At 44.6% G+C, this 14,364-nt stretch overlaps 1 protein-coding gene across 6 annotated transcripts in view; it reads right to left on the reverse strand.

Annotated features, from left to right (window-relative positions):
- Positions 1-14,364, reverse strand: part of ahi1 (Abelson helper integration site 1) — a 284,978-nt gene that overhangs the window by 123,873 nt on the left and 146,741 nt on the right. For 3 of the 6 annotated variants that reach the window (XM_041188742.1, XM_041188743.1, XM_041188745.1), the window contains one exon: positions 12,847-12,923. The exons of the other annotated variants lie outside the window; for them this stretch is intronic. In XM_041188742.1, the coding sequence (XP_041044676.1) occupies positions 12,847-12,923 (77 nt within the window). The remainder of the gene's footprint in view (positions 1-12,846; positions 12,924-14,364) is intronic. 6 annotated transcript variants of the gene reach the window in all.

The raw sequence follows: 14,364 nt of genomic DNA on the forward strand, positions 1-14,364 counted from the left end.
TTCACATATACTGACTGATATGTTCTGTTTTGCCAGAACTTTGTTTTTCATTCAGCATTCTAGTTTTTTTAAATTTAATTTCTTTATTTTTCTGCCGTTTTCTCTGATACAAATTATTTATAGACCAATAGGTGAATTATTCATACACCATCCTCTGCTGTCCAGTTGGGTAGGACTGTATATGCCTGCTTCCATCCTTTTCTATCCAGTCACGACCATAGGCTCAACTACAACTGCTTCTTGTACTGCTCCCCCATCGTTACCTCTAGTGCTTGCAATAATCTGTCCTTAGCCACCTCATATTTCTCACCTACATGCTGCCCCTCAATTGCATCATTCAAAAACATGGCAGGTTCCACATGAACATTGATGGCATCCGCACTACCTCACCACCACCACTAACGACTGCTCTACCATCTCTAAATTGTCAGACTGCTTGTTCAAGATCCAATACTGGATGAGCAGAACTTTTGTCCAACAAAATATCAGAAACACCAAAGCCATTCAACAGCCACGACAAACACCAGCCACCAACACGATCCCTCTCATGGCAACTGTCTGAGGCTGAACCAGACTTATCACACTCGGTATCATATCCTGACCATGGATCCATGTGACACAAGGGAGCAACAGACTATCCCCTACTATTCTTAGGATGTCAGCCATACTTCAGTTGGTTGCACTCTTGCCTTTGAGTCAGAAGGCTGTGGTCAATGGCAAAAAAAAGGTTCAGAGGAGAAACTGGAGCAGATGGATAAACCAAAGCAGGGACGAGAGCTTGGATTGCGTTTCTCTGCTGAGTCATCATGAGGAAGGCCATGGGAGGGATAGAAATAAATTTTTAAATTGCATGACATTGAAAGAACTAAAGTCAGAATAGTAATCTAATAGCGAAATTCTGAACATTATTAACAGCACAAGTTCTCTGATAATAAAATAAATATGTTATGCCCTAGTGTATTCTGAACTTCAAACTAATTTTTTATATTTTAAAACTGACTACAAAAGGCAAAAGGTGGCCACCCGACAGTCACCTGACTTCTTTTGAAGAATGAAACGGGCATATGTGATACTTGCCTTTATTAGCCGAGGCGTAGAATATAAGAGCAGGGAGGTTATGCTGGGACTGTATAAAACGCTGGTTTGGCCACAGCTGGAGTATTGCGTACAGCTCTGGAATCTGCATTATAGGAAGGATGTGATTGCACTAGAGAGAGTGCAGAGGAGATTTATCAGGACGTTGCCTGGGCTGGAGTGTTTTAGTTATGAGGAAAGATTGGATAGACTGGGGTTATTTTCCCTGGAGCAGAGGAGATTGAGGGGGGACATCATTGAGGTGTATAAAATTATGAGGGGCATAGATAGGGTAGACAGGAAGGAACTTTTTTCCTTGGTGGAGGGTTCAATAACCAGGGGACATAGATTTAGGGTAAGGGGCAGGAGGTTTAGAAGGGGTGAGGGGAAGAATTTTTTCACCCAGAGGGTGGTGGGAATCTGGAACTCACTGCCTGAAAGGGGGTTAGAGGCAGAAACCCACATAACATTTAAGAAGTATTTGGATGTGCATATGCGATGCCATGGCATACAAGACTATGGGCCTAGTGCTGGAAAATGGGATTAGAATAGTTAGGTACTTGTTTGACCTGCGCAGACTCGATGGGCCGAAGGGCCTTTTTCTGTGCTCTAGACCTCTATGACTCTATGAAATCTTGTCAAGAGGGAACAAAAGGAATATTCCATGCTGAATCAATACCATTTCCTGAAACTAATCCGAAAAAGTATTATCAAATTGAAGGATCATTCAAAGTCAAAGACCCTGACTATCTCAAACTCTCAAGGTATTAACTCACAACACAACATATGTACTCAACATAATCACCCATCTTATTTGGAAAAGGACTTTGAACTTGTAAAAGGTCACATGATTAGACAGCCATGTTTTTTGTCTGCTTTTAAAATCAGCTTGCAGACAGAGTTCCACCAAAAGCCATTGGATTAGCTGCAAGCCATCAAGCAGCTAATGTATTCAACAGCAATACCTTGTAAGCGGGGAATCCCAAGAGAAGGACTCTCCCAGCCTGTTCTAATTTTGAGTTCACCTGAGAAGCAAACTCCTAAGGCAAAATTTTCTGAGCCTGTTGGTAGCAGGCGTGATAGGTGGCGTGAGCAGAAAATCTGGCGTGACCTGCTTCATGATGGCGTGAAGGCAAGTTGCAGTCGTCTGCTGGCGGGCTGTGTTTCCCAACATCGGTCGGCAGGGAGCTAACTGTAATATATTAGCATATAACTAAAAGGCCATCCGACCAAGCTCTTGGAACCCCGCTGTATCGTTCACAACAACACCGCAGGTGACGTGCACTTGGCGGCCTTCACTTTGAGGGAGCTGAGGCGAGTGAGCAGCTCTCCACAGCTCGCCTGTTATTTACAGGCCTCGGGGCATCGGTGGTTGGGGGCAACTGATGTCTGGCCCCGGAGGCAACTGCTTGAGGTGGGGGGGAGGGGGGGCGGTGGTGGTGGTGGTTGGTGGTGTCTGCGAGCAAGTGCTGGCCAGCCTCAGAGGTGACTGCTGGGGTGGAGGAGGAGGCGGGGTGCTGTGTGTCAAGTGCTGCCCTGGCGCTGCATCCTGTGCACAGGCAATGAGGTGGAGGACAGTGTAAGCGAGAGGAGTGGCCACGCATTAGGGACACCTGAATAAGCTGACCCTGCATCTGCAACTAAGACAGATCAGGCACAGCCACAGTGATATGATTGGGTTCAGGCCCCTGTATTGCCCACCCATGCAAGCAATGCGGAGGCACCAAAGGGCCGTCAAGCACCCCATACTTTACCCCCGCAGCCTACTCCCCAGGTACAGGCTTCGAGTCATCTAACACTTTATTGGACCGCCGGGCAGTTGGACTGCACACATTACACAATCTCCTTGCCAATGTAGCAATCACTGCTGGAGGCGCTCATAGCCCTTTGTAACGTCAGCAAACTGGTTTGGACCAGTGTCCCCCATGTCACAGGTTGACAGGACAGCCATGCAGCGCATTCATCTCTGGTCATCTGAGGGGGTGACCAGCACTCTCTGGGAAGCATTAAGGGGCAGTCACACAGGGCCAGGAAAGGTGCTAAGAGCAGCCATGGTAACGACGTCTCTCTCTCTCTCATTCTGCAGGAGGACCACGTCAGGATTATGGATCCTGGTGATTGAGGCTTGACACCTAGCGACACCCAGGGTCTATAGTTGCCACCTGCCATTCCTGCAGATGACTGAGAACCAGTGTCGCCAATGACTGTGCATGTCTAGGGACCTGGACCTGGTGGCACGCACCTGCCACTTACTGCAGGGCTTGGCATCAAAAGGACATGGAGGACGTCCACTGCTAGTGGCTATGAAAGTGATTGCGGTACTCAATTTCAATGCCAGTGGCTCCTTTCAGGGCTCCACAGGTGGCTTCTGTGGGATTTCACAAGCCACCACCCACAAATGCATCTATGGGGTCACAGATGCCATCTTCTCCATGGTACACAAGCTTTGTGCATTTTGCCCAGGACTGGGACCAACCAGCATGCTAGGGCCATCGGACTCACCCTGATCTCAGGATTTTCACAGGTGCAGTGTGCGAGTGACTGCACTCATGTGCCGCTCAGGTCTCCATTGTTAAATTCAGTGGACTTCATCAACTGCAAGGGCTTCCACTCACTGAACATGCAGAAATGCATCCTGAAGGTATGTGTATGGTTTCCAGGAAGTGTGCTCGACACCTATATCCTGAGTCACTCGCAGATCCCTGCAGTCTTCCAGGGTCTACAGAGGCTGCAGGGTTGGCTCCTTAGGGACAAGGGCTATTTGCAGAGGCCATAGCTAATGACACACATGTGGCAGCCTCATGCTGCAGCAGAGCGATGCTCTAATGAGGCTCATGCAGCAGCTCGCAACTTGGTGAAGCAGACCATCGGGATGCTGAAGATGTGGTGCTAGTGCCTGCACTGGTCTGGTGGAGCCCTGCAATACAGTCTGCAGAGGGTGTCTGGCATTGTCGTCATGAACTGCGCCCTTGACAACCTGGTGCTGCAACATGGAGAGGAGCTGGCTGAGGAGAAGATGGAGCAGCTGCACATCTCCTCCAATGAGGAGGATGCCGATGGGGATGAGGGTGAGGGGGTCCTCAGTGGTGATGACAATGGGGATGAGACTCTCGCACTGGCTAGACGAGGCAGGGGCACCCAGGAGACCCTCATAGCTGCCAGGTTTGTGCAGGATGATGACGACATGCAGTGAGGTGTTCCCGTAGATCCTCACATCGCGGTTGTGAATGTTTGACTCCAGTCTGGCTTATGGCAGCGCCAATATCCTCTGTGAGAAAGCTCCTGTCATGGAGATGCAGCGAAGGTCCTAATAGTCACTCGATCGCATGGGGGTGATGATAACATGCAGGGAGTACACTTCATAGATCTTCACATAGCCTCTGAGAATGTCTGACTCTTGTCTGGCCGAGGGCAGCTCACTTACGCTCCATGATCAGGGCCATCTCAAGAGATGCAGCCATGAAGCTTTCGACGCATCTGATGCTGTGTCCGCCTTCAGCAACTCAGCCCTTCAAGAGCTGGTGTACAGCTCAGATCCTGGTGTGATGGGGGCCAGCCCCACCTTAAAGGTGCTGAGAGCACACAGAGAGTATGAGAGAACTCTCTGGCGCCTGCCCATTACATTCTGGCAGCAACGTCCAGCACCATCGAGATGCAGGCATCAGTGATGTTTCCAGGGAGTGAGAGGGTGGACAATCATTGTGGTCTGAAGGCTGTACAGAGCACAGGGAAGAGGTCCTGCACTAAGACACCTGTCTTTTATCTTGTATAGAAAGGTTTTACATCAGGTAGGGTGACATTCTTAGGAGTTTATTGACAATAGCAAACAAGTATGTACAAGTGATCAACCCTTTTACCTAACTTTCCTAACCCTGGCGTTACGTCTTGGTGCTCCCTGGGCATCCACAGTAGAGGTGGGGGCAGCCTGCTGACTGTGACGCCCTGCCTGTGATGACTTGGGCGGGCGTTGAGGGTGACATTGCTACCCATCCTGCGGCCAGAGCACATCCCATTGGGCATCCTCAGCATCCAGCAGTCACTTGAGGGACCCACTGTTGAAGTGGGGGGCTGCAGTCTTTTTGCCTTTGCTGACCATGTCTCCCAGACAGCGGCGGTGAGCTGGTGGCGATTTGTGCTTTGCTGGCGTAATGCAACAGTGGGATGATGGCAAGTGGGCGAATGAGAGCCTACCTGCAATGGAAACGGCGTGTTTCCTGGGAATGCATAAATAATGAGGTGAGCTCAGGTAGATGCTGCGTGAAAAACTGCAATTTTCGTTGGCAGGTAGGACTCCATTTTACCCCCCTGCTACTGGACTTTGTGTAACTCTGGGAAAATTCTGGCCCTAGAAACTCAACTACAAGAAACTTTACAACCTGCTGGGAAACCTTTGCTTTACAAGACATTCACTTTGATTTAAACACTGACTTAATGTAAGAAACTACAGGTCTGCCACAAGAGAGACTGAAATAACTATAAGCTGTAACAATATATTATCTTCATCTGTACCTAATCTTTGTGTGCGTGAGTGAGTGAAATGTTGCTTTATTTTGGGGTAAGTGAATGAGAATAAATAACCTTTATTTTTAAACTCTCAAAATCTTGCTGCTTGAATCATTTAATTGGGATATGCACACCCAGGGTAAAAAAAAAACACATCATTTTCATACAAAACATGCTGATCATGGGCAGTAAAGGGAAAACATTAAATTCTGTCCATCATATCTGTTTTACTACAGTTACCCCTTTCACTAGTTACATAAAGTGTACATGCTGACATGGAGAAATGAAGTGAGTGGCAGTGGGGAAGGACAGGGTTTGACAAAGTACCTAACAAAAATCTTAAAGGGGGTGAAATTTAGCCAGGGCGTGAAGGTGAATCAAGTTCACACAATTGTATTTGACAAGTTATTAATCATTTCTTAATTAGAAGACGGAGGAAATTGTTAGATAAGTAGTAGAAGGTGTAGCGGGGACATGAGAAAGAACTTTTTTATGCAGAGGGTAGAGGGTGGCTGGAATTCGCTGCCCAAGTTGGTGGTAGAGGCAGAAACTTTAAACTCTTTTAAAAAGTACCTGGATTAGCACCTAAAGTGCTGTAAGCTGCAGGGCTATGGGCCGGGTGCAGGAATGTAGGATTAGAAAGGGCACCTGGGTGTCCTCGGGCTGGCATGGACAAGATGGGCCGAATGGCCTCCTTCTGTGCTGTAAGTTTTCTATCGGTCTAAGTCTAACTATAACAAGTGCTAAGCAGAAGTAGCTCAGATATTGTGCATTACATGGCATTCATGTCATTCCAGATGGTGTAATATATTGCACCATTACAGTTGTTTTAAAAATAGTTCAACCATATAGAATAAGACTGTCAAGCAGGCTCTCAATAATTTTCAATTTGTGCCTTGAAAATATTAAGGTCTTCAAAAAACTCAAAAAATGAAAAAATGTAAGTATGCTAACAGATTATGGCATCTCTTCATTTTCTAGTTGTCACTAAATTAAATATCCTCATCTAAACCTTCAGGTTTCATGTTATGTAAGTTTCTCTTGGCACAGGTTAAAGAAAATTAAGCAATCATCATTTTCAAAATATATTAGAGAAAAAGATTGCAAAACTGATTCGATCTAAAATTTTGTGGCTAATGAAGGTAACTATCACCTGGGCATTTTCACAGCTTTTTCATATCACTGTCATAAAAATAGTCACAATTTAACAAACCCATAGGCCCTGGATTGTGTAATTGTACAGATGTAAATTGTCTGTATTTGGCAAAAGGAACAAACGTTCAAGAATACATGCCAAGTTCTATACAGAAAAATGTTTTGCATTTCATATTTATATAATGCAAATGATGTAAATGGCATGGATTTCCAGAAATGTAAAATTTCCATACTTAAACAATTAAGTTTGAAGTCTGACGAAAAAAAAACAAGATTACTACCTTTCTAAAAAGGATCATGTCTATGCTTCAACATAGCAACAGCAGATACTAATTTGCATAAACTTGCAAGTCAAATTTTCTGTCATTCTTTACCTGTTATCAGAGCACAGCCTTCTACTATTAGCCTTCTTACAGTTGACATTCATTGCCTGAGGGTAATGCTCTTCTCTTCTCATTCAAAATATCATTTTAATTATACTTCATAAACTTTTATAGACTGCAATTCATATAGGCCCAATATGAAAAAACTTTTCTTAGCAAAATATATCTAAAACAAACTGTATATTTTACATGTAATAACAGATCATATTTCAATCACACCGTTGAAACTCTATGCTAACCATAATAACTACATCACTCAAAGGATTTAATTCCCATATATCTTAATCCTATTAACAATACATATACCTTTTCTGAAAGTTTTTGTTTGAAAGAAAGAAAGGTCTATCACCACCACACTATTTTCTTTTCCTGCACTTCACACCACTGTTTAGGAAGCATCATTTGGTAACAAATGACTCTGTGACTTTTTCTGTGAGAAAACAATTTCCCTGATGGTCAAACATGACCTGGAACCTACAGTAACCGCAAATTCACTGCAAGGCCAGCACAGTGTGACCAATTGATATCAATACAACATGCTGGAGCTACACCAACAAACTAATAATTATCTAAACATTGTGCAACGCCTTCTCCCCCCACCTCTAAGAAGGAATGCTTTGGTGGCAGATCATGACATATTTCTTCTCGTTTATAATTTCATTTGTGACCATCCACTGCCATACTTTTCCCTTCCTTTGCCCTCTGCCATCTCTTCCTACTCATTTCTTAAGATCCCCAAATCTTACAGTTGGTATATTTTGGCTAAATCTACCATAAAAGTTATTTATCCCATCATGCATCCTTGACCATACCTGTTTGGTCTTCTTTACAGCAGCTGGGACCCTGCTTGCATTGGATTTCTTGTACTTTTCACCATCAGTACTACACAGCTTTGCTGGACTGTGTTACATCCTTTGGTTGCTGCAATTCTGTTCTGTTACTCAGTTTTTTAAGTTTAATATAACCTGCTTAAGCCCAAAATATCAATCCTCCATCTCCTGCTGTTACCCATTGGACTTCTGCATTGCACTCCAATCTCTGATTTTTAGTCTGCTGCTATTCTGGGACCGGAGCTAAAAAGTACTTCCCTCTGTGCCAAATGTAATTTCTCTGCTACCTTCAGGGCCTTACTATGACCTCCACTTTTGCTGGTGCTTTCTACTAAGCTTGAATTTTCTGCTAGATTGCTTCTATTCCAATACCTGGCTAGCTCCTCATCTGTAAGCTGAGATTCTTGTCCCTTTTTGAGACTTTTCACTTCATGCTGATCTAACTCCTCCTTCAACCTTCATTGGATTGAGTTCAATAGTCCTAGTCCACAGCCCTTGCTTAGTTACCTCATGCACATTAATCCCATGGATATACCTTTCGTCCAGAGTGATAACATTTCAGAAGTGCTAATTTTGCTTTAGAATGCTTTGGGACATAATGCAATTATGAAAGGTGCTTTGTAAATGCAGTCATTTATGTCTTTGCCATTTCAAAAGGGCTTGTTGAAGCACGTATCACTGCCTCATTATGAGCTCACTATCAACAAGGAACTGAGGAGTATTTGCTACTAAAAATGGTGGGGAGTTTAATGATGAAACGGTTTAAGAAATTGGCCCTGGGGCATTATACAGAGGAATTCCTGCAGCAATATCCTGGAGCTGAGATGTTTGTAGAATACAGCTAGTTGTTTGGCAGATGTTGAGAAGGAAGTTTTGCTAAACAGCATGACTTGGAGAATGGAGAGAGGTTACACAGAGCAGGACAAGCTTCTGGAAGAGGGTGCAGGAAGAGGGAGGAGGAGAAGGGTTCTCAGCAGGAGGCCATAACTATCCAGGGTGTTTAGAATACAATTTTTCTATCTGAACCTCAGCGAACAACAAAATGTGAAATGTTTGGCGCTTCAGTAAGAACGCCCTCACTGAAATTTACCACCTACTCAGTCACAACTGCAACCTCAGAGCAGGCAAGAACCACATTACCAGGGGTTGTGAATGTGATCATGGGAATCAACTTTTATCCATTTGGCTCCTTCCAGGCCGGAACTGGAGATATTTGCAACATCTCTGTTTGTTGACCACTGCTGTGTAAGGAAGGTCACTGAGGCTCGCTGTGCAATGTTAGTTAACTACATTTCATTTTCTTTTGCCAGAGTGGAGCTGGCAGCGTGAGCACGTGGCTTTGCTAGGGCTGTAAGCTTTCCCATGGTGCAGGGTGCCATTGACTGAATGTATGTTGTTTGTGCAGACTACATGTCAAGTCTGCACTATACTGAAATTGAAAGGGATTTCACTCAGTCAGCTTTCAGCTGGTGTGCAAACATACGCAGTAAATCATGCAAGTTAATGCTCAATATCTTGGCAGCAGTCATGATGCTTTCATTCTGCAGTTCGCTGTGCAACCATGGCAAACCAAAAGGTGGATACTGGGCAACAAGGGCTAACTGTTGACATGGCTGATGACTCCAGTACAAAATCCACGTGCTTGCCTGCCACATGCATGCAATGAAAGCAATTCTGCTACACAAACTGTGGTAGAGCAAACCACTGCGGTGTTGGAACAATGCTCCAGCTGCTTGGACCACTCTTGACAAACCCTGGAGTACTGAGCAGAGTGGGTGCCATGATTCATGGTGGTCTGCTGCATGTTGCACAATCCTGCTATAATGGGGTTGTCATCAGCTATCGGGTGGACAGCTGAGGAGCAGGAAGATGAAGAAGGGAGGAGGCAACCTAGACAATAGTTTCTGGCTGGAACATTCATGAAAAACTTATCCAGATGTGATAACAGTAAACACAAGTCCCCATTCAACAACAGTCTCACATCTTAACTTCCCTCTGTCACTGACCATCACAGCGTCCACCACCACAATGCAAAAATAAAAACCATCATAAACTAAACATTCCAAAGCAAATTTATAAATGAACTCATGTCATTTTGCATACAACAGTCAATTAATCACCCTCATGTATTTTTTAGTGCCCATCTTCCTTGTGCCTTTGCCGGTCCTAATCATTTTAAACATTCACCCTATCCCCCCCATCACAACGCGCAGTGGCTGCAATGTTTACAATCTCTAAGATGCACTGTCACAACTCACCAAAGCTCATTTGACAGCACCTTCTAAACTCGCGACCTCTATACCTTGAAGGACAAGGGCAGCAGATGCATAGGAACACCAGCATGTGCAAGTTTCCCGCAAAGCCAAATAAATCAGTGCTAACAATGGCTGAATATGGTTGGTGAAGGCTTCTCACTTTGTGGACAGGACTGTAGATGAGCTTGGGGGACGACCACAAGCAGCTCTGGGCTTTAGAAGGCCCAGATGTGGATTGCACCATCTTGGCAAGGTGGCAGATGTCTGGGCTGACAGGTAACAGCAAGTGATGGGGAAGGGAGGAAGAATGATGTCTGCATGAAAGAGGGCAGCTGGTCTAAGTTCCAAGGAACCATTGCCACTCCTCTGTAGCGAGGCCTCAGTAATCCTAGTAATCTATTGAAGGACTTGTTACTGGACTGCCGTGACACCCTGCAAGCCTCTTTGCTTATTGTAATCCACAGCCATGATGGCAGCAGTTTGAGCTTGCAAGGCTTGTCCATGTATGACTGGCAATTAGAGTTTCCATTATAGAATTCAGAATGGCTGCTGGTGGTGCTGCAATGGAAGCTACAATGTCAGTCAACAGTTGCTGCATCATGGTTGAGTCCAAAGTGTGAGAACAGGCTGGCCACCACTTCTGGACTGTAAGGGATAGAATCTAAGCTCTGCAAAAAGCACTGCGCCAAGTTGTTACCACATGCCTACATACTCCTTGACATTGCACACAGGCTTTCTGGCAGGCTTTTTAACGCACCAAGCATTTTGTAGTATTCCCTCTGAGTCAGAAAGTTTTGGGTTCATGTCCCACTCCAGAGATTTGAATGCAAAAATCTAAACTGAAATTCCAGTACAGCATGGAGGGAATACTGCAGTGATGGAGGTGCTGCCTTTTAATGAGACATTAAGCAGAACCCCTAGCGTAAAAGATCCCATGGCATTATTTTGAAGAAGAGCAAAGGAGTTATCACCAGTGTCGTAGCCAATATTTATCCTCAATCAACATCATAAAAATAAGTGATTTGGTCATTATCACTTGGCTGTTTGTGGAACCTTGCTGCTGCTTTTCCTACACTCCAATAGTGACTATATTTCAAAAGGACTTCACTAGCTGTAAAACACTTTGGGATGTCCGGAGGTTGTGAAACACACTATATAAATGCAAGTGTTTTTTTTCTGCTGTGGGCTACCCTATCAAATTACTCAACTGAGTCCTCTGCAGTAAAACCAAAGTGCAACCTCACCACCTGGAAGCTGGCAACCACACTACCCTTGCCCCGACTGCAGACCACTCATGCCCAGTGTCTAACCAACCTCCGTGCGATCTGCTAAGTGATGCGGGTTCAGTATCTGAGTTGATGGCTGAGTGTGTGAAACTGAGTCATTGCATGTTTTGATCATCGTCTTCTTGCTGTTCCGCCATTGTCTGGCCAGGTTGCACTTCTTGGATATCTGAAAGGTGAGAGGCACAAAGTTAAGGTTGTGGTGCAGGAAGAGAGAAAGGGAGTAAGTGGTGCATTATCTGCAGCTTGTGAATCAGAAGAGTGTGGGATGAGGAGGAGATGGGATGTGAGACAGAGGATTATATATAAGGAGACCGTCATCTTCGATGGCTTCAGCCGCACCACTGGAAGCGGCTTCAGCAATGCATGTCCCAATAATGGCCAGCACCATCTCCTCCACAAGGATTAGGATATGCATTTGCGCATGTCCCCCTCCGCTTAGATCCAGCTGGCTCAGCTGTCCTGCAAGAGAGACGGAAGTGAGTGTTGTGAATCTGTTTCTGTGTTGCGGCTGACATAGTTGGATAACTAGCACTGTTTGCAAGTTGAGATTTGGGTGTGAGGCTTGCAGCAGTGATGAGTGAGGGTGTGGTGAATAAAATGAATGTCAGGTACAAGTTCTGATTGATAGAGATTGTTGGTAGGTGAGTGATGGGGATGTGGGAAATTGAGCAGTGGCTGGGGCTATTTGTGCAGTTAGTAGGTTATGGCATTTGAAAATACATTCACTGAGCTTGATCACTCATGTGAGGCCATTGAACCTCTTGTAGTACTGCATCCAGGGCCTTGGGAATAACTCCTGGCTTTGATCTCCATGACTATTTGCTCCCTTTTGCCTATTGAGCATGTGTTTGAAGGAGCTTCCGACTCCCTGCCAGTAGAGGACATCTCTCCACCTTTCCACCTACTACACCAAGGTTCCCAGTGCAGCATTTGAAAATCTTGGTGTCTGCTCTCTCCCCTGTTGTGCCATTCTTCACTGTTCCCTCGGTTAGACTCACTTGCTGCATGATTGCCGGCACCTGTTCCAGGCACAATGCATCTCCCCTTTAAGAGGTGCAGGCTTCCTTTTTAAATAGTGCTAGACACTCATGATACTGGGCTTGCTAATGAATCCAGCTGAATGAATAGTGCAGTTAGCACTGGTTGGATGCTGAAATAATTGCCGTGCTGCCTGCATTGCATTCAATGGGGCATAGGTTAATCATCCATTGTAGAGGACTATCAAGTTTAGCCCCCAAAATATTTTTACATTGCAGTCTGTTCAAACAGTTTCTAATGGAAGTTGTGTGCAACACAGATCGCACCATTCACAACTGAAAGTTCAATATTATAACAGCTGTGCAATCTTATCAGTACTTACACTGTTGAAGTAGTAACTGCCCATTGAACTAAAAGAGGAATCCCATTTCATATCCAATGACATCATAGGAACCATACCTATTGAAGAAAAAATGATGTGCTTGAAGAAGTCTGCACTACCCAAGTACAACATAACTATGTTGTTCTCTTAACTCTGCATGCCCCCCAAAAGGTAGAGAGGAACCTGTGAAATTACAATCACTAGGGAAGTGGTACTGAGTAAACTGATGGAGCTGCCGGCTGACAAGCCTCCTGATGGACTTCATCCTAGGGTCTTAAAAGAATTGGATAATGATGTAGTATCAATATTGTTGGTATTAACTTTCCAAAATTCACCAGATTCTGGAAAGGTTCCAACAGACTGGAAAGTAGCAAATATAACTCCTCTATTTGAGAAGGGAGGGAGCCGGAAAACAGGAAACTATAGGCCAGTCAGCTTGACGCCTGTAGTGGGGAAGGTGTTAGAATTGATCATTGAGGTGGTTATAACTGGGCATGGTTTTGTGAAAGGGAAATCATGTTTGACCAATTTATTGGAGTTCTTTGAAGAAATAACGTGCGCTGTGGATAAAGGGGGATGGGGGGTTGCTGTAGACATACTGTATTTGGATTTCCAGAAGGCATTTAATAAGGTGCCACATCAAAGATTACTGTGGAAAATGAAAGCTCATGGTGTAGAGGGTAACATATTAGTCTGGATAGAAGATTGTCTGGCTGGCAGAAAACAGAGTATGCATAAATGGGTCTTTTTCTGATTGGCAGGATGTGATGAGTGGAGTCCCACAGGGATCTGTGCTGAGATCTCAACATCTTACAACTTATATCAATGGCATAGATGAGGGGAGAGATGGCATGGTAGCTAAATTTGCAGATGACACCAAGGTAGGTAGGGAAATATGTTATGAAGAGGATATAAGGAGGCTGCAGAAGGACATAGATAGGTTGAGCGAGTGGGCAAAAAATCTGGAGTATAACGTGGGAAAATGTGAAGTTGTTCACTTTGACAGGAAGAATAAAAAAAGCAGAGTATTGCATAAATGGAGAATGACTGCAGATTTCCGAGTAGCAGAAAGCCTAGGTATTCTAGTGTATAGTCAAAAAAAAATACTTTGCAGCTACAGCAAGTAATTAAAGTGGCTAGTGGAATGCTAGCCTTTATTACAAGAGAAATTGAACATAAAGGTAAGGGTATTATGCTTCAGTTATACAGGGCACTGGTGAGACCACATCTTGAATCATGGGCAGTTTTGGTCTCCTTATTTAAGGAAAGATGTAAATACATATTGGAGGGGGTTCAGAGGAGGTATACTAAATTGATACCTGAAATGAATGGGATTTTTTATGAGGAAAAGTTGGACAGACTGACTTTGTTTCCACTGGAGTTTAGAAGATTGAGCGGTGACTCGATTGATGTATATAAGATCCTGAACAGTCTTGACAAGGTGGGTGTGGAAAGGATGTTTCCTCTTGTGAGCGAGTCCAGAATTAGGGGCACCGTTTTAAAATTAGGGGTTGTCCT

Source organism: Carcharodon carcharias, chromosome 5 (genome assembly GCF_017639515.1).
Source record: "Carcharodon carcharias isolate sCarCar2 chromosome 5, sCarCar2.pri, whole genome shotgun sequence".
NCBI classification, from domain to species: Eukaryota; Metazoa; Chordata; class Chondrichthyes; order Lamniformes; family Lamnidae; genus Carcharodon; species Carcharodon carcharias.